Source organism: Symphodus melops (genome assembly GCF_947650265.1).
Source record: "Symphodus melops genome assembly, chromosome: 18".
NCBI lineage: Eukaryota > Metazoa > Chordata > Actinopteri > Labriformes > Labridae > Symphodus > Symphodus melops.
Window position 1 is genome coordinate 3,102,335 of NC_136708.1, and position 25,187 is coordinate 3,127,521.

The window sequence follows — 25,187 nt, forward strand, 5'->3', positions numbered from 1 at the left end:
GTTTTCTTAGTGCTCTTTTTATGCACTGCAGGTTTGCACTGGGGGTTGGGGGGGGATTGCAATTTCATCTGTGCTGTAAACATGTTTAACATGGAGCATATTTGACAATAAACAACCTTGAATCCTTGAATCCTTGAATGAGAAAAGCGTTAATAACACCTGCTCTAGTATGAGCTAATAAAGGTAACAGTGATATAATGTCAGACAGCAGCTGCAACACGGAGCAGATACCAGAGTAGTTTTTTTGACCCATAAACCTGCCTACCTGAAAATCATCTGTGGCGTGTGAGCCCGCTGTCTCTCCCTTGTGTTAGAATGAAATCACTGCAGCCCCTGCTTCACGGCACACGCTGAGGCCAGTCTGCGTTTTTTACAGAGAAAGAATTGAACCGTCATGCTCTTTGTTGTATTCATGTATGTTTTGACCCAGGCTGAACAGCAGGACTGAACGATGACTTTGCGGTGGATCCTGAAGGTTCTGATCGTCACTTTGACTCTGTCGAGCCCGGTCAGGTGTCAGAAGAGACGGAGGAAGGGTCAGAGAGATGACAACCAGATCATCGTTAACCAGGCCAAAAGTAAGTGTACTGATAAAAGTCTGAATGATGTACTTTGGATTTTGTATAAATATATGTAACCTCACTATATTTATTATGACAATGCTTTTCTTATTTAGGCCGACTAGAAAATGCTGGTGTTTTCTTTAAACCTCGGCTCTGCTTGTACTTAATTCAGTGTCTACATCAGCATACAAACTGTTGTTTTGCCTCCGCAGGTTGCTTCAGTCATGATTGAGTCCTCTTTTTCCTGCTGACAGGCTCAGACTGTCTCTCTAATAAAACATTGCCGAAAGGATCCCTACTGTTGTTGAAATGTTATGTAAAGAGTAATTCTGTGGAGGTCTGTTCATACAGCCTGCCAGAAATCCAAAAGTAGAAGAAGAAGAACCAGAACGAGTTGTTTGATTGCTCTCTCAAATCTCACTTTAAACATGTTTACAGGATTTTAGCTCTTCACTGATGGCTCACTTTGTTTTATTAAAGGACAGACAATCACCCAACGAAGCACTTTCAGAGCACAAACTTGGCTCTCATTGGCATTCAGAGGTCACCATGCAGCCCAGACAGATTTTGAGTTTGACAGAAACAAAACTTTTAATTCGTTTAGACCCCAACATGTTTTAAGCTAACATAGTACAAGAAAATGTGCTGGTTCCCATATATTCATAAAAAGCTGAATGTGTCCGATGCTTCTGACAGGGATCGCTTTGGTTATTTTGCAGATTACAAATTCATCCAGATATTCAAAGCAAAGGGTGATGATGTCTTCTTCTGGGCCGTCGAGTTGGTTGAACAACAGAGACTAGTACCTTTGTACAGTTTATATATGAACATTAGTGCTGTCAAATAATTACAATCTTTAATAGCTACATTTTTTTATGTTTACTTTGTACTTTCTCAAGCTGGGAGCACTTTACTTTCTGATTGAATTCAAGCCTGCTTTTATTTTGAAAAACTGTAAGGTTCTGGTAGATGGAGGGTTAGGACGTGAAGTCTAATGTTTAAAGTCATCAGGTGGTCTGTTAAAGTGAAGTGAGATTGTTTTACATCACTCAGACTACAGGGAGACAGTGAGGAGGATTATCTACGGTGAGCCTGAAGGGACAAAACAGCGTGTGAACTATTGAATGCTGACAGCTCTTATTAAAACAGCTGCAGCTTTAATCTTCTCTTAATGCTTTCTATCAGATTCTAATGCTGCCGGTCTTCTTCCTCTCTCAGCCCTGATGTGCCCGGTGGAGATCATGTTCATCGTGGACAGCTCAGAGAAAGCCACATCTCTGGTGTTTGAGCAGCAGAAGAACTTCGTTCTGCGTTTCAGCACCAAGCTGATGCAGCTGAACTCGGCCGGCTGGCGTCTGCGCCTGCGGCTGGCCGCGCTGCAGTACAGCAGCACCGTGTCTGTCGAGCACAACTTCAGGGACTGGCAGGACGTGGACGTCTTCCAGAGCCGCGTGGCCTCCATGACCTTCATCGGCCACGGCACCTACACCGCCTACGCCATCTCCAACGCCACGCAGGTGTTCAGCCGCGAGACGTCCTCCAGCAGCCTGAGGGTGGCGCTGCTCATGACGGACGGGATAGACCACCCACGCAGCCCGAGCGCCGTCACGGCTGCTGCTGAGGCGAAACAGCACAACATCGAGGTCTTCACCATCGCGCTGTCGGGTGTGTCCAGAGACGGAGCCATGGTGTCTAAACTCCGGTCCATCGCCAGCGCCCCCCCGCAGCAGCACGTCCTCAGCCTCGCTCAAAGCCAGCTGGACGACAAGCTCTACAACGAGCTGGTGAGTCACGTTTGTGTTGCAGTCTTGATTTAGTCCGATGGTGTGTCCAGGAAGCAGAAACCAAAAGGAAGGTCGAGGGTTCAATCCCCAGCTCCTGCAGCCACATGTCCGATGTGCCCTTGGGCAAGACACTGAACCCCCGAGTTGATCCCGAGTGTCCATGTGCGTGAATGAATTAGTTCCTTCTGATGACCACTTTACTCAGCAGCCTCGCTCAATACAAGAATACCTCGACACTCACACTTCACCCAGCGGTGAACGTCCTCAGACTCAGCGTCAGCAAAACAAAAGAAATGGTCTTTGGCTCCGTACAAGCCCGCCATCCCGTCATCACTCACAACCAAAGAGTAGAGACACGAGATCCTTTCGAATACCTCGGACTCACAACCTCACCTTCCAACGCCACACAACAGACGTCGATAGAAAAGCAAACCAGAGACCGACTTCATGTCGCTCCCCATCCTGTACACCAGCATCGTTCAACCCATTCTACTCTGCTGTTCCACACGCAGCACACTCACCCAGATCACCAACACTGCCACCAAAGAGACCGGTCTGCACACACCAAATCTACAGGAATGAAACAACAAGGCCATCACAGGCATCGCACACGCAATATCCCACCAACATTACCCACCCATTTTTTTTATTTTTTTTTTTATTGGTGCGATAATGTGAAAAACTGGTGAGATATACATGACAAAGTACAAAAACAAGGAGAAGTGATTTAGACAATACAGTTATAAAATACAATAGAAAATAAGTAAATGAGTTCATGCAAAATAATGAGATTTAAATAGACGCACATCAACTGACAACAAGTATCACAAAGCTACACAAGATAGAATAATAATTAAATAAGTCAAAAGAGCCGTAGTGATAGAGAGAAAGGTACCGTAGTATAAGATGCAATAAAGTTCGCTCTCACAGAAGCCTCAGCTACTCAAATAATTAACAAAGTAAAACCTCACAGATGAATATGTGCAACTTTATTTCTCCTATTTACCCCAAATTGTTGTATAACTATAAACTGCCCCCCCCCCTGATGTGTATGTTTCTGTGAGAACAACAAATATGTACCATGAAGATCTATGAAACTGTGAATAAGACTTCACTGAGATGGACAACCAATAAACTAACTAACTTTGTGTTGTCAGAGGACAAAGACAGAACTAAACGAGCTCCAATCCGTTCACCATGTCTGAGGTCAAAACATGAAAACAAGACTTCATGTGCGTTCTATGAGGAAGGAAAGTAGTTCAGCGTCTCGGCTGTGAATATTTCAGTAACAAATCAAGAACATTACTCAAGATTACATTAAGAGATAAAAAACAGACCTGATACATGAGTGTCCCTGAAGTTTGACTAACTGTCTCTTTGTCTTCTTGTCTCGCAGAACCTCATCGTAAAAACTCGGGTGAGTACTTTAAAATGTTTTTGTTTACTGCTTTTAGTCGGACAGACGTCGACACAACTTCCATGAACATGAACTTCCATCTTTCTTCCGTCTGTATTTCAGTGTCCACAGCCAAAGACGTGTTCCTGTGAGAGAGGAGAGAGGGGTTACCCCGGACCACCGGTGAGTGTATGAGCATCCCCTCCTTCTTCTCCTGCTCAGGTTGGTCTGTTGTTCCCCATCATCGTCGGTCTGGTGTGACAGTGCAGCAGTTCAACAAGAAACGTAAAGTTGGAAAAGTAATAATCGATGCAAGATTATCCCCCCTCCTCCCTGCAACACGTTCTGAAAGATTAAACACATAAATAATGCAAAATATCAAAGTGGAAACTAGAAAATATTAGAAATCAGTGAAATCAATTTAAAGCATGAGGAAGTTGAAAACAAACATTTGTTTCTGTGACCTTTATTCTTTCCCTGAACTCATCTATCTCACACTCCCAGACTGGCAAAATCACAGAACAAGACGATGATGTAATCTTTCATTCATGATCGGTCTTTAATTCTCTGTGAGACACTTTTGTGCTGCTGTCTTTGTCGGGACTCTTCTGTCTCAACAAGAATATTTCCCTGGTTAAATGTGAAAGTACTTTATTTATACAGCCCTTTACAACAATCCCTCAGTGCTTTACAACAAGTCGAAGGAAAAATAAAATCCAATAAAAAAAGTTGAATAAAAGTAATAAAATACAGCAAAGTAAAATAAAAGTGTTACCATGCTACTGGGTATTAAAAGTAATATGAAATAAATAGATTTTCAGCCTGGATTTAAAAAGGCTCTGCTCAGAAATGAGGCGCATGTCAGCTGGAAGCCGAGTCCAGATCCTGGGAGCAGCAGCAGAGATCGCTCGGTCACACCGGTGCTTATATTTTGACCTCCTCCAGCAGCAGTTGGTTAGTTGTCCTTCGAGATCTGCCAGGATAACGGACAGTTAAAAGCTGTGATAAATAGGATGGGGCGAGGCCATACAGAGCTTTAAAAACAAACATTAAAAGTTTAAAATCAATTCTATAAAGGACGGGAAGCCAATGGTTAAATAAAAAAAAACATTGGCACCAAATGTCATCTGAAATCCTGATCTGTTTTGAAGGAGGCCCTGCCCAGTGCCCTGCAGGCCTTTTGGTATGGTGACATGATTAGTGTGCCAGCTCGCCGCTCTCTCAGCCTCACAGAGCCCTGTAAGCCTCACACAGCGGCCTGTGATCCATGCACAGCTGGGGGGGCCTCGGCAGCCGGCCTGGTGGCCTCCCTCAGCAGGTGCGTCTGGATTGCATCCAAAACAACTACAGGGGGAAAAGATGTGAAAGAGCAGGAAATGTTTCCCACAATGCAAGTGTAGCAGGTGGCGAGAGAGCGGCTGCTTCGGACGAGAGGTCCCGCGGAGAGAAGCAAAGGTCAAGGACGGAAGATTAAACGTGAACAAACAGAGAGGCTGCGGTGATCTGAGAACCTGCTGCACCGAGGACGAGGTTTATGTTGGAGAGGGGGTCACAGACAGGACACACCGAGGATGACCTACCTCACCTATCACTATGCACACACTGAACCAAAGCTGAAAGGGGGCCCAAATATTCTCATTCTGCTCACAGTCTGCCTTTTACTTTCATGTAGGGGAAACCAGGCGAGCCGGGGTCCGACGGAGCTCCAGGTCCAAAGGGATCCCGCGTAAGTCTCCATTGTGTCGGTAATCCAGGTAACAGAAAGGATCCATGAAGTGTCGTTTGATGTGCTGTTTTGTCTGCGCTCGGTCACTGCAGGGGGAGGCTGGAATTAATGGACGGCCAGGAATGGAGGGCCTCGAGGTAATCATCGTCCTTTTCTCATGGTCAACAGGTTCTCATGCCGCCGTTTCAGTCTGAGTTCAGTTTACTGTCATGTTGTTTGTGTGAAGCGTCAAAGGAGCTCTGAATAGATTGTGTTTTATCACAGTGCTTGTTTTTCAATTTGCACACGTGAAGGGTTGCTTCATAGGTGATGATTCTCAAAGTGAATCGATTTTAAGAATGTGTGAGAACACAGACATGAGGAGAGCTTTTAATCCTCCCAACGCACACTTGGAGATTCAGCCGGAGGACGAGACCACGCAGAGGCGATTCCACAAACACGAGATCTCACAGAAACACACGTGATCAAAAAAGAAAAAAAACACAACAACATGGAGGAGGATCGAAGGCTGCTGCCATTATTTCATGAGCTGGTCTTCTGTACAATGTTTCACGTGGCCTCGTGACGTCACTTACACGCGCTTGGTGACACTCTTTGTTCCGCTCAGCTCGTTCTCTGTCGGGAGGTCCTGAAACGATACAATATGAGACAGACAGTCAGGATATGAAGATACAAGTACATGACCCAATAAAGATGAAACATTATCATGTACTGTGTCCGTAGAGAAATGACAACACAATGCAGGTCAATGCGCTTCATCCAGTCTGTGATGATCAGCTGTTTGATACGCAGTGTAGGACATTTGAACTAAAATGCATTTCCTGTTCTTAAGGGTCGAGCCGGCAGCAGAGGGGAAAAGGTAGGCGACTTTTTATTATGACTTTATTATGATGAACAGGTGTGGATACGTGATACTGATAAGTGTTTTCATGTTTGAAGTTTAACTTGAAGTTTGACTTTTTAAGCTTCAGAGTGAGACGTCTTTGACTTCGTGCTCAGGTGAAACGCTTCATGCTGTGTCTCCTCTGCTTTCACTCTGCAGGGAGAACAAGGAGAATGTGGAGCCCCGGGTAAAAAGGGAGAACAAGTAGGTGTCTGAAATAAACGTTCATTTGTTTATTTATCTTTGTGTTTCGGCAAAGTACGGTACAAACATGAAGCTTTGATATATCCATGTTTATCCTCAGGGTGCACATGGACCTCCAGGCTCCAGAGGACCGAGAGGAGAGCAGGTAAAGTTTAAAACATTTTACATTTAAAAGGTTAATCTCTCGCTCTTTTTTTTTCAGAGGGAAATTTTGCTCAATTTTTAAAAATGAAATGGGAATTTTAACAGGATAAAATAATAAGAGAATAAAGTCAGAATAATTTTTAAAATTATTATTACGTCGTCCTTAGATCTATCTCAAAATATAAAAACTTTTTTGTAGGATTACACATTTCTTGGTGTTATTTCGACTTTCTCTCGTACTTATGTGACTTTAATCTTCTTATATTCTGATTTTATTCTTCCTTCAATATTTTTTGTGTAAAATCACAACAATACTCATGTAATTTTATGACTTTCTGTCATCATCTCGGCCCTTATAGTTGTAGATTCATGCACCTTTATAGAAATAATGGTTTAGTAGTTTATTCAATGACATTGGAGATGGGTCTTGATATCTGAATGGGTGTGTGGTCAAACCATGATAGCTGCAGTGAGAGCCACGCACTCGGGGTCCGTCTCCCGCTCTGCACTCGTGGAATGTGAGCTGTGGATTAGGTCTTATCCCCTCCCAATGTAGCCTTTCTAAAGCGGGGGAATCCGAGCCTGTAATGTTTGGTTGTAGTTTTAGAGCAGACGTTGTCCCAGAGGATTAGGATTTGGGCACATGTTATACATTCCCTCTCTTCTTAAACGCTTGTTGCCCCCTCCAGCGCTGCCGATCCCCAGAAACGTCCTTCTGATTCATCGCCAGTTCCCATGAAACTAGATATACACTCAAGTCACGATTCATCAGAATCTTTTTTTTTTTTTTTTTTTACATCTTTTCCGTGTTGTCCCCTCGGGGAGATTCGTCCTGGATTCAGCTGCTCTCACTACACTCAACCAATAAAAGCAAAACAAAAACACATCCACACATAAACAGAGAGGCACGTGACCCATGTCGCACAAGACCTGCAGAGAACATAGAAACATGTATGAACACTGTCATGCTTTTGCACCGCCCACACAGACTTGTGACTTCGTCTATAAAAGTCTTAGACGATATGATTCAAGAAGTAAAAATGCATATTTTCATGTTTTTTTGCACATTGGTAGAAGTGCTTCGTGCAGACGATGTTCACTTCCTGTTAGCTGACAGGGTTCAGTCTGTGTAGGGACTTGGGATGTTGGTTCAGGTCACCTTGACGACCAAGTCTGCAAATTGGTCTGGTCACTGGAGAGGGGTCAGTTCACCTCCTGAGCACTGCTGAAGTGCTGCTGATCAAGGCACTGAACCCCCAACTGCTCAAGCTGTCCTTTATGTGCAGACAGTCATGTTCACTGGATCCTGTTTGTGCAGGTGAGGGAAGCGTGCTGAAGTCATTTCTCCTTGTTGGACAAATAAAGGACGAGTGCTTTCTGTCCAGCAGAGGGCAGTCACAGCTCAGCAGCCTGATGTTTAATATTCTACTTCTATCATGTATGATCAGAAGTTAAGTAGAGAAATGCTCAGCTTCAGTCTCAACTCAGCTGCTTCAAAATGAATTCAAAGATTCAATAACAGAAGGTGATGTAGGTGTAAGTCATCATCATGTGTGTTTCCTGGTGTGGCCTTGTTCTAGTAAAACATGTTGTGTCTCCAAGGAGAGCTTGTGATGCATTATGGGTAATGTGGGTTCAAGATTTTGACGAGGAGGGAAAAAGAAGCGAGTTTAAGGTTTCACAGCTTCACGGTTGTTTTCTGTTTCTTTTGCACACTCAGATTTCTCTCGGTTTGTTTCCACTCATCACCATTGTGTGTGTTTGTATCGTACGTTTTTAAAATATCGTCAGACTGCCGATGCTCTGCAGAGTTCATCTTGCTGATTTACTGCACATTTACACCCACTCTTACAGCAGCCTTAGCTTAGCCGCAGAGCTTCATTTCAACCTGTGCTAGTTTGTTTAAATGACCTCTGACTGTTTGACGCTCTGCTGACACTGACAAGGTTCCCACCTTAACTCTGTCACTACTGCTGCAGAAAAAAATACACACAGTTTTAAGATTCTTTCAAACCCCAGACTGCAAAAACTAACGTCTAAAATAAGGCCTGCAGTGCTGCCGAAGCGACAGAAACATTCAGCATCATGACGTGACTACTCCTTGTTTTTGTTTCTCTGAAAATAAACACATGGTTGTTTCTCTCACAAACACCTGTATTCACTTTCCTCTATTGGTTTGCGTCTGTTTAAGGGAGTCAACGGTGCACCTGGAGACCAGGGTCTAGAGGGGCCGTCGGGACCTAAAGTGAGCACACTGTCAGACCAGATCCAAACGCGTCCTGTTTGTATACACAGGTGACAGCTTTAACAACTTTTTTTTTTGCCTCCTCTGAAAGGGTGACCGAGGACCGAGGGGGGCACCTGGACCTGCAGGAGACAATGGAGTGGGCTTCCCTGGTCCCAAGGTGACTTTACGCTTGATGAATCTGCTGATGTGAAGTGTGTGTCCTGTGTGTTCTTTGAGCTTCATCTTGAATCTTTGAATGTTGTTTTTCAGGGTGACAAAGGGAACCAAGGAAGACCGGGCCCTCTGGGGCCGATGGGCAGGGGTGAGCCAGGTGCCCCGGTGAGTAACAAAGCTGGATGAAACGTTAAACTGCTCTGATGAGAGACGCTCTTTGAGATTTACAGAGGATTCCAGTACACATGGCTGATGTTTTTGACATCCTCCTCCTGACCATAAAAACGTCTTTAAGTGTTGAAAACAATGACCATCAATAAAAGACAGATTAACCCTTTAATCTGAAGTGAACTTTCATTCCTGCGTACTGGAGTGCAGACAGAGACAACACAGACAATCAACCATTCGAAGTGCGGTGACTAATCTGAGCTGTCATCACAACTTTGTATTTTTTCATTTGGATTCTACCACAGTTTGAATATTCTGCTCTTTTAGTTTTTCATTTCAGAAACGGACAAATGAAAAATAAATGTTTCATTTTCGTTTTAAAATACAAAAATGAAATATGGGCTTGTTCTCAAACGTTTAAAAGTTGTCAGATTCTTTATTTTCTCTTTGAAAAACAGAAAAGACAAAGGTCCACATGTCCTGAGACCCGAGGTATGACTTTTTTTCTGCCCTTGTGTTGGTGTATTCAAGGGTCCAGCAGGGCCGCAGGGGATGCAAGGATCTCCAGGTTTTCCCGGCGAAGGTCTTCCAGGACACAAGGTGAGCTCCAGGACGAGTCGTACGCAGACTGATTAATGATGATTCTTCATGTCAGGTCTGCCGTCAGTGTAATAAAGGAGAAACATTTAAAACACAGCTCAGACAAAAAGAGCATCTGAGTGTTTTTAAAACAGAGAGAGAAAATATTCAGTCCTTTTCACACATGCACTCCTGGAAGTGTCAGAGAAATCAGACAGCACATGTTTCCCTCACAGCAAAAGGAGGGAGGAGTCAAGGAAGCGATACTACTGTATGTGTCACCAAACAGTTCAGGATGTAAGAAGAAGGAGATTGGCAGGCAGAATGAGAACAATGCAGTTTAATTATTTAAATATTGTTAAACATCTTCAGCCAGAGAGATTTTTGCAGGAGGCTGCAGGAAAATCCGACTTCTAGAAAACAAGAAACTGAAGAGACAGGATCAGAATGTGCTGTGTTGAAAGAATAGTAAAGAATATGAGTGTGTTTCTTTCAGGGTGACCGGGGTTACGAGGGTCCTAAAGGAAGCCGTGGACCTCCAGGAGTCGGGTACAAAGGTGAAAAGGTACGTTTCACTTTTAAAACCTCGTTTGGATTTCACTGAGAACGTGTAAAGCTCTAAAAGACGACCTGTCTGATCCTCAGGGAAACACCGGAGCCCCGGGGCTGCCGGGCCTGGTCGGCTTTCCAGGATCAGGAATCCAAGGAGAAAAGGTAAGAGCGCGAGGAAGTCGCTTCACTTGGTTTTATCGACTCTGTGTATGTGTCTATATGTCTCTGTGCCTGTAGGAGTCAGTCCTTACACTCCAAATACAGCTTTAAATAATCTTATGAAGGGGGGGAATGAATGATTTAAAGACAGGAGAAATAATAAATGTAGCTGTGACCAAATCAGATCTAGTTGAAGAAATTCAACTTTCTTATAAACATCATCTCGACCGTCCATCACAGGTGTCACTGTCATGAGAAATGTTCTTTTTCCTCTAAAACCCTTTTAAACCCAAATATTCTTCTCCCTCCATTAAAAGTGGAAATCATTGCTCATGTCTGGCTTCCTCTTCATCCACTGATAAAACTACATTATTTTATTTATTCTATTAACCTGATAAAGGGATTTTTGGTTGAAAGGGAGAAATAAAAATCTCTATTTTTTTATTTTTTTATGGAGCACATTTTCAACAGCAATTTAAAGTGTTTCACACAAAGACATCATCAAATATCATGACAGAGGGAAAAACATTTAAAAATCCCAAAATCAAAACAATTCACAATCACAGAGAAGATCCATGCAGGCATTTCTCCTACCTTCAGATCCCAAAATGATTTAAAGGTCTCAGAAGATTTTTCCTTCAAACCGTCTTGACAGGATGTGAATTGTTGAGGTTGTATGCAGAATTTTTGACTTTGGATTTATCTAAGATTAAGGCTTTAATCTGACTCCAGAACAGCTGTTATTACAGTAAAAGTTCAGTCACAAATGTAAAACACGTCACTTCCAAATATTTCACTTCAAGTTTAATTTTTTCTTTGCCTTTGGCTTCTGGCTTTAGGGGGATCAGGGACCAGCTGGTCCTTCTGGTCCCAGAGGACCACCTGGACTGGGTATAGTTGGACCAAAGGTTAGTCGGAGACTTTCAGAAACCGAGATTCTTTTTGAGTTTTATTCTTGAATCTGACGCGATCCGTGTTTTTTCTCAGGGGGACCAAGGCTTCCCCGGAGAGTCTGGACCTCAGGGACACAGGGGGGTTGGTGAGCCAGGATCAAAGGTAAAACCACCTAGCTCCCTGTGAATAAAACTTTAAAAACGAGTATAGTGAGAGAGGAAGTTTAGGCTTGACGGGGTGTTTATTTTCCAGGGGGAGCCGGGGCCTGATGGGACTTCTGGGATACCGGGCATTCCTGGTGAGGACGGAGCTGTGGGGCCAAAGGTGAGTCACTGAGGGGGGTCATCTAGAAGATCCCATGTGGACTCAGTGAATTGAGGTATTGAACATAAAGAATAACGGAACAATTAAGTACTTTCTCTACCTTGATGAAGTCATTGAATATGCCGAGGCCTCGTGATAATAAAAAATGAAGATCACTGACGTCTTTGTTGAATTAGAATAGTTAAGTTGACGGGGCCACGTTGGATCAATCAACCCATATTTGTGTAACACCAATGTTTACAAAAGAGTAGGCAAAAGACCTTACTCATTTTTATTTAAGAAAAGACAAATGGGATGGAGGGAGATGGGATCAGATGCAGGAAGAAGGATGGGAAGGAACAGGGGGGGGGGGGGGGGGGGGGGTCGGCGGTCCACTGCAACATGAGAGCTAAAGCTAATGAACATCCGCGGTGTCTGGGCTGGAAAATCTAAAAACATGCAACAACACTTTAAAATACCTCAAAATGAAAAACAATACAAAAGAGTAGGTTTCACGAGGTGGTGAGGTCGTGTCACCTGAAGCGGTAACTCACTGTTTGTGTGCAGGGAGAGATGGGCTTGCCGGGACTGCGAGGCCTCGAGGGAGCACCTGGTAAAGGTATCGCTGGAGAAAAGGTGATCAGACGACTTCCTCAGTGTTTGTTCAGTAAACATTTAGCTCTTGATAGATTGATGAATAAGATTGAAGATACATATTTGCATACCTGTAGAGACTTACCTGTACACGCTAACAGTCTTATCGAAGGCAAACACATGGACGACCTTTCTAAATCAAACACACTGCAGCTGCCTTTTAAAGTCTCTGTGACCTTTTTTGGTGCGCAGGGTGACAGAGGGGACCGTGGGACGAGGGGGCTGTCAGGGTCTCCTGGCCCAGTGGGACCTGCTGGAGCTAAGGTATGTTAAATCCAGGTTTGGATGGCTGTCAGACTCCAACACAGTGTGTTTCAGATCAGGCCATGTTTTTATTATTTCAGACAAAATGTACGAGTTTTATTATTCACACCTTCAAGGATAGTTTTCGAAGCTGACTAGTTCAAAGTCAGCTGGGCGGCTGTGGCCCAGCGGTGGAGTCGGCTGCTGCAGTCACATGTCAATGTGTCCCTGGGCAAGACTGATAGATACATTAGGAAGTCCTCAAGTCTTCCTAATGAGCATGTCACTCGAACGATCGAGGACTCTTAAGTGGACTCGTTTGATTTGACATGTTTGCCTGGAAAGGTAACTTCGTACTGAAAAAAATACAACTCACTTTGGGTCACAGTCTGACATGCAGCTGATTGTTTTGTTCAGGGGGAACCCGGCAGCACGGGAATGATGGGCTTACCTGGACCTGCTGGGCGGGGCTTACCAGGATCAAAGGTGACGCATACAGACACAGACACACACATCGACACACACACAGTGACGACTCTGTCAACACACAGCTATGCACCTCTACAAGCTGTACACCAGAACACACTGTTTGAATTATTGTGTTTCTACATCTGCACACAGGAAGCCTTGTAAGTTTAGAGTTGAATCCTTTGTTTGTTTACACCATACTTAACGTTTGAACAGATTCATTTTAGAAACCAAGAAGTCAATTCCACTTCTCATGTGCTGTTAATGCTTGGAGTCGGTTAAAACGAAGGTCTTGTTCGTTGCACCTCACAGGGAGATCCCGGGCCTACTGGACCCACTGGACCTGTCGGAGAACCTGGAGTTGGAATAATGGGGCCAAAGGTAAAACCACCAAAAGAGTAAAACCCACAAATAAACACTTTTAGATCACTGAACATGCAGCAAGTCTGAGGAGCATTTTGGCATCAGTGTCATACAAGCTAAGAGACTAACTGATGTTGAATGTATCACTGGAGTTATTCATGGTGTGATGTGATGGATGTAGCTGTAAGGCCTCTTTATGCTCGCTGCCTGTTACTGTGGTCATCTGCATTTCTTACTCAGTATTCTGACTGCCCCTCTTCAGGGTATTAAGGGAAATGTCGGGCCTGTCGGGCCGCCAGGAGCAAAGGGAGACAGCTTGCCAGGGCCGCAGGTAAGAGGAGAAATCACATGCAATAATAATCACCATCATCAATACTGCATGAGAAATAACATCTTCTGTCTCTGATGTGAGGGTCTGCCTGGCTTACCTGGGGTGCAAGGAGAGATGGGACCTGAAGGGAAAGGATTACCTGGACATAAGGTGAGGAGAAACGGCAGGACCTCCTGATGTGAGATGTGTGGTTTAAAGGAGGCCTTGTGGACTGACCGGAGGGGGGGGACCCTGATGACTTGTGTTCACCTTTGTTTGTGATCTGGGGTGGATCTGAAGAGACAGAGAGTGGACAGCATGAGATGGAAAGTCAAAGAGTTGTTTTGTCTGTGTTGTTTTTTTTCAGGGTGACAGGGGCTTACCTGGGGTATCAGGTCCATCAGGTCCTCCTGGAGTTGGACTTTATGGACCGAAGGTTAGTGCTCATTGATACACGATGAATGAAAGTTAAAGGATTGTCCTCCCCGTCCCTCCCGTACTGAAATGTGTCTGCATGTGTTGTATTTCCAGGGCTCTACGGGGCAGCCTGGATCTCCAGGCCTTCCAGGGCATCCAGGAGAGGGCATCCAAGGACCAAAGGTCATTAAAACACTAAACAGGGCTTGGTACAGTATATAGGACGACAAATCCAGGATGATGTTGTTTCCTACTGATGTTTGAGTATTTTTATTTGAGGACTCAGCACCCATCTTAACACTCTGACAGCCTGATTGGTTGCACAGATTTTGCATTCGCTCAACCTGTGCAAATGAGTCAAATAGCCTCCATTTTAGGTAGCAGGACCAAAGGATCAGGATCTGAGCTTTGATCAGGCTCCAGGGTCTCCTCTTGACATGTTATCCTGTTACATTTAATGAAACGATAGGAAAGAATTTAAATCCATCGACTGGACTGTTTTAACATACTTCTATATGCCGACGACACCCTCGTCTAAGTCACCAATTCACCCATCTTTATTCTCAGGGAGAGCCTGGATTTCAAGGACCAGTGGGTCCTAGGGGTCTACCAGGGGACGGCCTTCCAGGGGAGAAGGTACAAACAGCTGTCACAGTATAAACATCTGTGCTCTGAATGAGCTGAAATAAGACCATAATAAGAAATGAGACTTTCATGTTCAGGGTGATAGAGGCATTCCTGGAGACAGAGGGAGGAAAGGAGATAAGGGGGACCATGGAGAACCTGGATCTACAGGACAGATGGTAACGTTGCATTATTTTTCTCTGGTTATTGTCGAGGGAGACCGACACAGGTTGATACATTTGCAGGAATGTCTCCATCAGCCATGTTGTTTTCATGTATTCGTCATTTTAAAGTCACCCGAAGACTTGTTTTATATTTGCTCAGCGTTATTTTGATTGAATCATATTTTGTGATGTCACTGGGTTTCTCACAATAATCACACAAAGGTCTCTAAGGCAGCAAAGTTATCACGATATAGTTTAAAGGAAGAATGTGTGATTTTTTTTTTTTTTTTGATCCAGTAGATGGCGCACTTGAGCTCCAGTGTGAAACCAAAACGTCCGCTTTCCTCCAGCGACACCTTTTCCACTCAAGTTATCAAATTAGAACGCACATTAATCAAGCGCTAAGCGCCAGAGGCTAATGTTAGCGGACAGGCTAATGTTAGCGTCACAGAACGTAAGAACGAGACATTCAGATTAGCAGTGAGGATGTTATTCCTCTTTTCTCTGGTCCCTCACTTAAACAGCTTTTATATGTAGGGAGGAGGAGCCGGTCGAAACGCGATGTAAACACGGCTCTTACAACATCACACACAGTGTGAACAGTCAGGACTCACAGAGACATTTACACAGCTGAGACTGGACTCTCTGCCTTTAAACATGTCATATACATGTGTGTGGATTCAGCTGATTGGCAGGAATATGTACGCCTTTGTAACGTGAGTTGACCTTTACAGGGGAGACATGGAGAGAAAGGGGAGCCTGGCCTCACTGTGAGTACACTGACTGAACTGAACTTTCTCCATTTATCTCGCAGTAAAACACGTTTTTTAACCATGAACTTTCTTCACGCAGAGAGACGAAGTCATCAGGATTATAAGGGAGATTTGTGGTAAATGAGACATTTAATCTTCTCGTGTATAAGTTTAAGCTGTGGTAATGGGTGATGTGTTTAGTTAAACTCAACTAAGAGTCTGAGCTGAAGTTTTGAAGGGATGAAGAAGTGTTTGTGGGCTTTTTTCTGCTATGTTTTGTTTCCTCCCGCGCTGCTTCAGAAGCGTTGTGACAGATGTCTTCTGTCTCCCGTGCAGGCTGTGGGACGAGGTGCAGAGAGAGCCCTCTGGAGCTGGTGTTTGTGATTGACAGCTCTGAGAGCGTGGGACCTGAAAACTTCGAGTTGGTGAAGGACTTCGTGAACGCTCTCGTCGACCGGTTGACGGTGAGCAGAGCGGCGACTCGTATCGGCGTGGTTCTCTACAGCCACGTGGACAGGGTGGTGGTAAGTCTGACGCAGCAGTTAAGCCAAGAGGAAGTGAAGGCTGCAGTGAGGACGATGCCCTACCTGGGCGAGGGCACCTTCACGGGCAGTGCCATCCATCGGGCCCACCAGCTGTTCCAGCACTCGCGGCCCGGCGTGAGGAAAGTGGCTGTGGTGCTAACAGACGGGCAAGCCGACCCCCGTGACGTCATGCAGTTTGAAGAAACGGCGACGGACGCCCACGCAGAGGGGATCAGGATGTTCGTGATCGGAGTGGTGAACAGGACCGACCGTCTGTTTGAAGAGTTCAAGGCTGAGATGAACGTTATCGCCTCGGATCCTGATGACGAGCACGTCTACCTCATCGATGACTTCAGGACACTTCCCAGTAAGCTAACACTGTCACACTGAGCAGCATGTTGACATAATAGACTGTTTATTAGGAGGGACGGAGCAGCAGCTGCCTGGGATGGAAGCATATGGAGGTAGAGCTCCCCCTGCTGGTGAATATCTGAGTGCTCATTTTTCTGATCAGTTTTGTCTTCATTTGTTTTTTAATGCAGAAAGGAGTGGATTGAAAGTCATGATCAACTTCTCTTTTGATAAATTTCCTTGTTATTGAACTTTAAATAACCCTGAACGTCCACTCTGAGCGTCCACAAGAATCCGTTCACGGGTGGACGGTATTGACCCGAGCGATCTTTGACGGTTAATTCTGCCGTTCCACCAGAAGGCTCCTTTCTTAACATTTGTTCCACATTAAGTCACAAGCTCCACCAAGTTAGCACTCCTCCAAACGGTAGTGTGGCTTCACTTTTGTAGAATTGGATGTTTGTCCATATTATTATACAGACAATGGTTGATATTGAAGAACTCCAGCACTCTACTAGGTGAAGTGACTGTTTTTGTCATTGGAGTTTTCTGACTGATTTCTTCATACAAAAATAAAATCTGAGGCTTTAAATCTTGATTTTATCCCGAAGCCTCCTACGCTCCTCGTATGTCACTTCCACCTTCTGCGAGCTTTGAGTAGCCAATCACTTGTGTGATGCAGAAAACTGATAACATTTTCATGTTCAATCATGTTTTCTGTTTGTTTTTCACAGCTGTAGAAAGCCAAATACTGAGTCGGATCTGTGAGCAGGAGGAGACAGTGTCACTTCTTCCAAACACCGTCTTGATACCTGTGAAGAAACGACCAGATTCTACACAGGACGGCGGCTCCAGATCATTCCTGGATGAGGAAAACATACAAGTAACTCTGCTTTTTACCCATCTGTAAACGTGATAATGACATTACTCTGCACTGACTTCATGGACACCTGGGATATCACTCAGGATAGAGAATAACATCTGGGCTTCCTTCACTGTGGTTGAGTCAGAGGTTGGACTGTAGAGCTTGACACCAGGTACTGGTACTGGTCCACCATGGATCTATGGTTAGATGATGTGGGGGTGTTGTGAATGTCATCTTTTTAGGAGAGGCACGGCTGCATTGTACATTGGTACAATAACAATAAATGTAGTAATTTATGATATGCCGAAAGTTTAGAAATAAAGCACATAGATGCATCTGTTTGGGAATATAGCTATAAAAACTAATCAACAAAGGTATTGACAGCTTCAGCTTTAACTTTGTCCCATCTTTTCCTTTTCCAGGTTGAGTTCCCATTGGAGACAGTCACAGCTCCGACTCCACAGTCTCAAGAGTCCGGGCGGGTCGACGAGAACCTGATTGACTCGGATGTGTTGGTGGATTCCTGGATCGAGCTGCCGGACAGGATGTTTGTCCCTCCTGGTGGCAGGGGGCAGCAGAGCCAAGGGGTGAGCTCGGTGATGGGTCCTCAGACTCACGAGGCAGAGAGCACGCAGGCTCCCGTCAGCCCTCCTCCTCTGACCGACTCAGCCAGGCCAGGTAAACACGCAGAACACCAGAGGATGGGAGGTCATTCATCTCACTTACATCAGAGCACAGCTCATCATTTACCAGAAAATTCAATCTCCTTCAAGTGGCTGAAATAAAATGTGTCAGATAACAAAAACATTTTTTTACAGTCTTTTGAGTTCACTGTCTGAAGCTTTGCTGTTTTTCTCCCCATCATAATCTACTGAAAACTCACAGTCCAAATCCAGAGAAAGATCGAATCCAAACACACAACATGTCTTCACATTTAGCTCTGCTGTTTCGCTGACACCTCATTCGGCCTTCGATGCACCTTTTACAACCTTGAACAGCCAATGAGAGCCTGAGTTGCACGGAGGTGTCTGCGCCTGTTTCTGACGGCCAATCGCACGATGACTGAAGTTTCTAGTAGCCAAATGAAACTCTCAAACCGTGCATATGCAGCTTCTATCATTAGTAAGGCTGATATCTGCATGCACACTCTATAATGTAAAGGTGTTTGAACAATTCAATACGTGAGTTTTGTCACTGTGATCCAGTCTGAATGCCGCCCTCTGCTGGGATTACGTGATCTCGTTGGATCTTTAATTCCTTTTGAACAACAGATTTTATCCAATAAGAGGCCTTTAATTATTAAGCATTACTTTTGGACCACCGATCCCTGATCTCATCCTACTAAGCCCACGTTGTCCTATGACATCTCAGCGTCCTTTTTTTCCGATCATATTACTATTGACCTGTTGATAAAGTGAAATGTAGATGAAATAACTTTGACAAACGTTTGAATACATCCTTCTTGTCCTTTAGGTGAGGGCTGCGGTCAGCCTCTGGACCCCGGTCCCTGTCGTCAGTACGTGGTGAGGTGGTACTACGACCCCCAGGCCAACGCCTGCGCTCAGTTCTGGTTCGGAAGCTGCGAGGGAAACCGAAACAACTTTGAATCCGAGGCCGACTGCATGACCTCCTGCGTCTACACGTAACAGAGCGTGTGTGTGTGTGTGTGTGTGTGTGTGTGTGTGTGTGGAGGAAAAGTGTGTGTAACGCAGCGTCACGGAGGAACAGAGAGGACTGAGGACTAACAGCGCTCAGGACGGCTGGGGGGTCACGCGCTGTGGGCAGACTGGGACCTCATCGTTGTCTGACAGGCTGCAGGTGCTTCGGATCAACCCTGAACTGCTGCACACACACTCACTGCACTGTCGGTAAACACCTGAACAAGGGAGCATCAAAAGGACCAGCTGGACAAAAAACCAAACATCCACCATGTTTATTATTTCACTTTCACTTTGTTTCTTTTGTGTTGGAGTTGTTCCACAGTTTAGTCCTGAACTCATTCTCTTCACGTTATCTGTCCTCGCTGAGACTGGTGAGCCGAGAAAACGACATGAACCAGTGTGTGTCAAACTGTTTTTATTAGTGAGAAAATCATCCATACGAGGACATCCCATGCACTGCCAATCTACATGCTCAAGAGCCCGTCGGTTGCAGGAATATACAATAAAAACCTTTTTTAATAACCAGCCGCCCACTGAAAAAAACTGTACTGAGACTTTTTTTGTGAATGAACAAGTTCCACCTGTAGCCTCCTCAGGTTTACCCAGTAACTGAGGAAGCGACAGGTGCAATACGAGTTGGCAACCGACTCTCATCCGAGCACGCAGATTGGCTGTGCATGAGATTTCCCATTTGTTCGTCTGTTTTTATTAAAGTTTCCGTCACTTAAATGTCAGATTATTTCAGAGTTCAGAGTTCCCAGTAGATTTAGACACCGTTCTCACAGAACTGTCAGACTATCAAAAACCCTCTGAGCTGACACAGAAGTTTTCTGCCAATTCATCATTTAGACCCAGAAACGTGCATGTACAGAAAAACCCCCCAGGGGACGAAACTTTAATACATACATCGAGATCAACGGCTCTCACCTAGTCGAGCCTCAGGACCCACCACCAACGCCTTCATGAAAATCGTAACAAATGTTCTGACATTTTTTTCAGCCAATCACATTTATTGAAACCAAAATAGTGCAGTTTGGACCTCAGATGGTACAAAACACCTGATGGAACAAAGCAAAGGAACAAAAGAGGGCGTCATAGACTTTTTGACACTTTTGTTTGTTTTTTTTTCGGTCACATGATCACGACCCACTAAAAATAGCTCCACAATCCACTTTTGAGTACCGACCCAAGATGGAGCAAATGATGACGCACTGCTGTCTGAGAACAGGGCAAACAATCAGAATCAAGTCTGTGCTGCGAGTGTAGTTTGCTGTTTATACTCTTTTTACAGCTGTAGTTTCTGAGGCCGGCACGTGTTTTATCTCGTGTAAGGGATCCAGGTTTGGGTCCTCTGTGATGATAACGCACCGTGTCTGCTTCTCTTGTCTTTCACATCATGTTGTTGCTTCTCCGTGTCGTAGCTCATTTATTAGAATTGTTTCTGTTTTCGCCTCCGTGATGATGAATGTTGTATTGACTGAGGCACACTCGTCTGTAAGATATATTTTATTAACACTGTAAAAGTGCCAGAAGGAATAGAACACTTAGAACATAATTAACAAAACTTTTTTTAATCAATAAATAAAATATAATTTCTTAAACTTTTTCCCGCTCATTAATGACCTTTTACAACAGATTCATGGCATAAATCAACATCATCCACCACACTGACGGAGGGAAGAAGGAAACACAACAATTTAAATGTGAATCTTTACTTTCTGCAAACCCAAGAGACACCTCCTTGAAACAAAGTCAGTCACATCCTCCAACACGTCGAACATGTTTTACATCTGAAATCATTCAGAAAAGAACATTTGAGCAAAGTCGACCCCTGACAAGACGATTATCTAAAATAAGTTAAGCACACCAATTCAGAGATATTTATGGAATTATCATCCATATGATGATGGATAGTTTTCATGGATTTGGTTGTAGATGAGAGGTTTTCTGGATTATTTTATCAGTTAACGTGATTCATGAGATTACATTTTGAAAACCCCATTTACAGAATTTTGCCATCAAGATCCTTATCAGGAAAGTATGTATTGTTTTTGTTCTCTTGTATCATAATAGTCACACGGCAGAAACGAAGGCCGGGTTCTATTGAGTTTTGTTTTGTGAGTTGCCTTATCAGGTGATTTTCTGCAGGAGAAGCGTGAAATCTTTGTCCTTCTTTATGTCTCCGGAGTCCAGTATCTCCACTTTCATCTTCTTCATGCATTTCCCCAGAGCGTTGTCCTCTCATTTTTGAAGAGTGGACATATTCCCCAGTGTCGAATGCTTTGATGAATCGTCTCAATGCCTCTATACAGAGGACATAACCTCCTCTGGCATTGAAGATACAACGGCTCCTCTGTATCAAATTTGGACAACAGGTAACGTAGATTCTCCACAACATCAGTGGTGTCCAAACTCTTTTTCTTGTGGGGCAAAATTGTTGCGTTAGAATCGCTCACGGGCCACAGGGGTTTTTTGTTTGTTTGTTTTTTTAATATTGGAAGGAACTTTTTGTATTTTGACCTCTTCAAAAAATAATGTAAATACACAATAACTAATTGCAGAGGGAAACTGTTGTGTTCTAATTTTTTGGAAAGAATAGTCAGGCTTTTATAGGTCTCCCTCGCTAACATGAAAAAGAAAAAAAAGAACGAAATATGCCATCTGATGAGGCCTGGGGCCAAAATCTTCTGATTCTTCGATTTGAAGTCAAGGGCCACAAAAAATCCACTCAAGGGCCACAAATGGCCCCCGGGCCGCACTTTGGACACCCCTGATCTAAGTGGTGTGTGTGGATGTACTGAGAAGCTCTGATGGTCTTCCAGTAGCCTACAGGTTTTCCCTTCCCTCCACCTCGGGAACAGTAGGTAGGCAACTACAGCATCCTCATAGACAATCTTCTGAGGGAGACCTTGTCAGTCTGCTGAGAAGACTCAGAACCTTCAGCTTTCATTTACTTAAAATACACTTTTCAAGATATCTAGTTAATGTATTAATGTTCAGGAGAAACATGTAAAGAGGATTTAGTTTTTATTTCTGCCGTGTTACTCCTCCAGCCCAGCAGGTGGCGGTAGTGCGCCTTTAACTCGTGTCGCCTTTAGAGTAAGAAGAAGAAGGGTGACATCCGGGATAAACAAGGACAGACAGGTGTTGAATAACTCTCCTTGTGCTCATTTGTTTCTGTTTCTAAGTCTTTTTTTTAGCTAAGCCGAACTACTGTAAGGATATCGGTTTGTCCGCACACTGTTTGAGACGGTTCACTTCCGGTTTCATGGCGGTGTCTGCTCACATTTCTCAAGTCCGGTCCTTGTACAAGAGGATTCTGGTCCTGCACCGGTTCCTGCCCATCGACCTGAGAGCCCTCGGTGACCAGTATGTGAAAGACGAGTTCAGAAGACACAAGACAGCATCAGCCGAAGAAGTCCACAGCTTCATGGCAGAGTGGAAGGTAAGACGACCCGGAACAAACCAGAACCCAACCAGAACAAACCAGACCCCAACCAGAACAAACCAGACCCCAACCAGAACCCAACCAGAACAAACCAGACCCCAACCAGAACCCAACCAGAACAAACCAGACCCCAACCAGAACAAACAAGAGACCAACCAGAACAAACCAGACCCCAACCAGAACAAACCAGACCCCAACCAGAACCAACCAGACCCCAACCAGAACAAACCAGACCCCAACCAGAACCCAACCAGAACAAACAAGACCCCAACCAGAACAAACAAGAGACCAACCAGAACCCAACCAGAACAAACCAGACCCCAACCAGAACCAAGCCAGACCCCAACCAGAACCAAACCAGACCCCAACCAGAACCCAACCAGAACAAACCAGGTGAAGTGGTTCCCAGCCTTTATTGGCTTGTGACTCTATTTTGACTTCACTCCCAGTAACAGAATAAAACACATTTTTACTAAACTGATAAAAAGTCAATCATGTGTTCACTGTGTTGTTGTGATCGTGGGCTGAAGAAAGTCTGGGGCACATCAGATGATGCTCCAGTTATCATTTTCTCCAGATACACTTTTTAAGATTTTTGTTGAAATTGTCTTTAGGTCCTGACAGACATTGATAACTCATTGATTAATGTCTGACACTCAGCAGTGTTATGTCGGTCTGTCACCACTAGATGGCACCGCAGCTTTGGGAAACATTCAAGCAGCAGGATGTGAATGTAAAATGTGACCAGCCTCTTGTTCTCTCTAAATCCGTCCATCGACAGACCCACTGATGGAGCTTCCTTATTGGTTAGTGTGTGTGTAAGGTAAGGGTGGGAATCAACGATACGATACTATCACCATACTAGAGACACGATTCTTTGTAAATGTGATTTTAAACCTTTTTCGCAACATGCTGTAGTTGTGGTAGAATTGTTTTTCCGCTCTTCAGTCTTTTTATTTGTAGACACGGGGATCCAAGGCCGCGGACTGAGCAACACGGTGATCAAACCTTGTGAAGGCTACGTGCACCTCGCCATCTGAGCGATTTCAGGCTGATCAAACTTTTTAACAAAGCCCCCCCCCCCCGCAATAAAAAATAGGAGATGCAAGAGGGTCAGAGCAGAGATGTTGTTTCAGAGCATCAGTGGAGTGGACTGATGCATGCTGAACTATTTACGGTTTGTAAAGTGCCCCCCCCCCTTGTGGCCACTAAGTGTTACTGCAAGTATGACTATAACTGTTGCGTTCTTTCTTGTGGACATTGATCCCAGTGTAGACTTGTTTACCCTGGGACCGTGGGTAGTGTTTGAAACCAGGAAGGGAGAGAGAGAGAGAGAGAGAGAGAGTGTGGTGGCATGAAGTGAGGGAAATGAGCCTGGACTGTAGCCCCGGGACATTGGATGCAAACCAACCGCTAGGCCATCTGCAACCCAACAGTACGGATTTAAAGTGTGCAATCGGATCAGATCCAAAACCCGGCTGTAGCCCAGGAGAACCCCCTGGCATAGCTCAGCAACTCGTCCTCTTGTACCCAACGTATCTGATTTCATCATCGTGTCTTCTTTTATGTCACTATGGGGGGGACGCAATGTTTTCCTGCTCAATTACGCTCCTGCCAGGGGACGACGAATCACCCATCTGCAGGTAATGTCTCTAATGAAGTAGGCGATGATTGCAGCTGGATTCCTGAGAGGTCTCTTTGTCGGTGGCGGAGCCGTGAGTCCACCGGGGGGACGAGGCAGTCGCTTTCATTAGGCTTCACTCTATCAGTATGCATTGATGCAAAACCCAGAGTCCATTTGTGTCGGTCCAAATGAAGGGACGAGCGGCTTTTGGGAAATGCGCTCCCTGCTTCTGGCTGAATGGAAACGGTGGAAAGATTTCGAGGGAATTTGGGATGGGCTGAAGCCGCTGGGAGGCGTCGTGTCACACAAACAACAAACAATGAGCTCCCTCTTTTTAATTCCAGCGTCACCGAGCCAAAGCAGAACAACAGCGATCCAACAAAGTCCACGAGCAATAATGGGTTTGAATAACACTCACCTGTTGGCTCACTGACAGGAGCTGTAACAGCTTCTTGTTTGAATGGATCCAAGGAAGGCTTTGTAAAGTCACGGCTGTGGAATTATTATTACATAGCGTCTTGTTTCGTTCTCACTTTATTTAGCGACATGTAAAGGCGACGTTGTGGTTAGGGTCCGAACGATGTGTTTTTTGTTTTTTTGCTGTATCAGGGTTTTAGTTTGCACAGCCCGAGTACCTTGATTGAACCCGAGGATTTGCTGTCGACCTCAACATGCCCAAACACACTCGATGGATTAGTCACAGCCGTTACATCTCGTTTCAAAGTTACGCGCTGAAGAAAACTTCTCCACGAGTCGTTTTGTCTTTGAGACCCCCAAAACTGGTCCCGTGTTTACAAATCCCCAGATTCCCCTTCAAACTAGCTTAGCTTGGGGCGCTGGTGGTATGGCTAGTGTCCCACACATGGAGGCTGTAAGCCCTTTCCTGCATGTCAATCCCCCCTCTCTCTCTCTCTCTCTCTCTCTCTCTCTGTCTCTCTCTCTCTGTCTCTCTCTCTCTCTGTC

General features: G+C 44.7%; 2 protein-coding genes across 2 annotated transcripts; both read left to right on the forward strand.

The window, feature by feature from the left end:
* Nucleotides 1–361: 361 nt before the first annotated feature.
* On the forward strand, nucleotides 362–19,888 carry col28a1a (collagen, type XXVIII, alpha 1a). The gene is made up of 34 exons (XM_079368354.1): nucleotides 362–578; nucleotides 1,782–2,347; nucleotides 3,744–3,764; nucleotides 3,867–3,926; nucleotides 5,416–5,469; nucleotides 5,562–5,606; nucleotides 6,302–6,328; nucleotides 6,512–6,556; nucleotides 6,657–6,701; nucleotides 8,892–8,945; nucleotides 9,037–9,105; nucleotides 9,198–9,266; nucleotides 9,801–9,869; nucleotides 10,345–10,413; nucleotides 10,494–10,562; nucleotides 11,399–11,467; nucleotides 11,547–11,615; nucleotides 11,706–11,777; nucleotides 12,324–12,392; nucleotides 12,603–12,674; nucleotides 13,071–13,139; nucleotides 13,434–13,502; nucleotides 13,747–13,815; nucleotides 13,897–13,965; nucleotides 14,162–14,230; nucleotides 14,326–14,394; nucleotides 14,779–14,847; nucleotides 14,934–15,014; nucleotides 15,734–15,769; nucleotides 15,852–15,888; nucleotides 16,088–16,642; nucleotides 17,361–17,509; nucleotides 17,914–18,169; nucleotides 18,965–19,888. Exons 1-34 carry the CDS (start codon nucleotides 452–454, stop codon nucleotides 19,135–19,137), a joined length of 3,510 nt encoding a protein of 1,169 aa, XP_079224480.1. The 5' UTR covers nucleotides 362–451; the 3' UTR covers nucleotides 19,138–19,888.
* Nucleotides 19,889–22,223: 2,335 nt separating this feature from the next.
* Nucleotides 22,224–23,041, forward strand: sdhaf3 (succinate dehydrogenase complex assembly factor 3). The gene has a single exon (XM_079367519.1). The coding sequence runs from the start codon at nucleotides 22,421–22,423 to the stop codon at nucleotides 23,024–23,026; it is 606 nt and encodes a 201-aa protein (XP_079223645.1). The 5' UTR covers nucleotides 22,224–22,420; the 3' UTR covers nucleotides 23,027–23,041.
* Nucleotides 23,042–25,187: the final 2,146 nt, after the last annotated feature.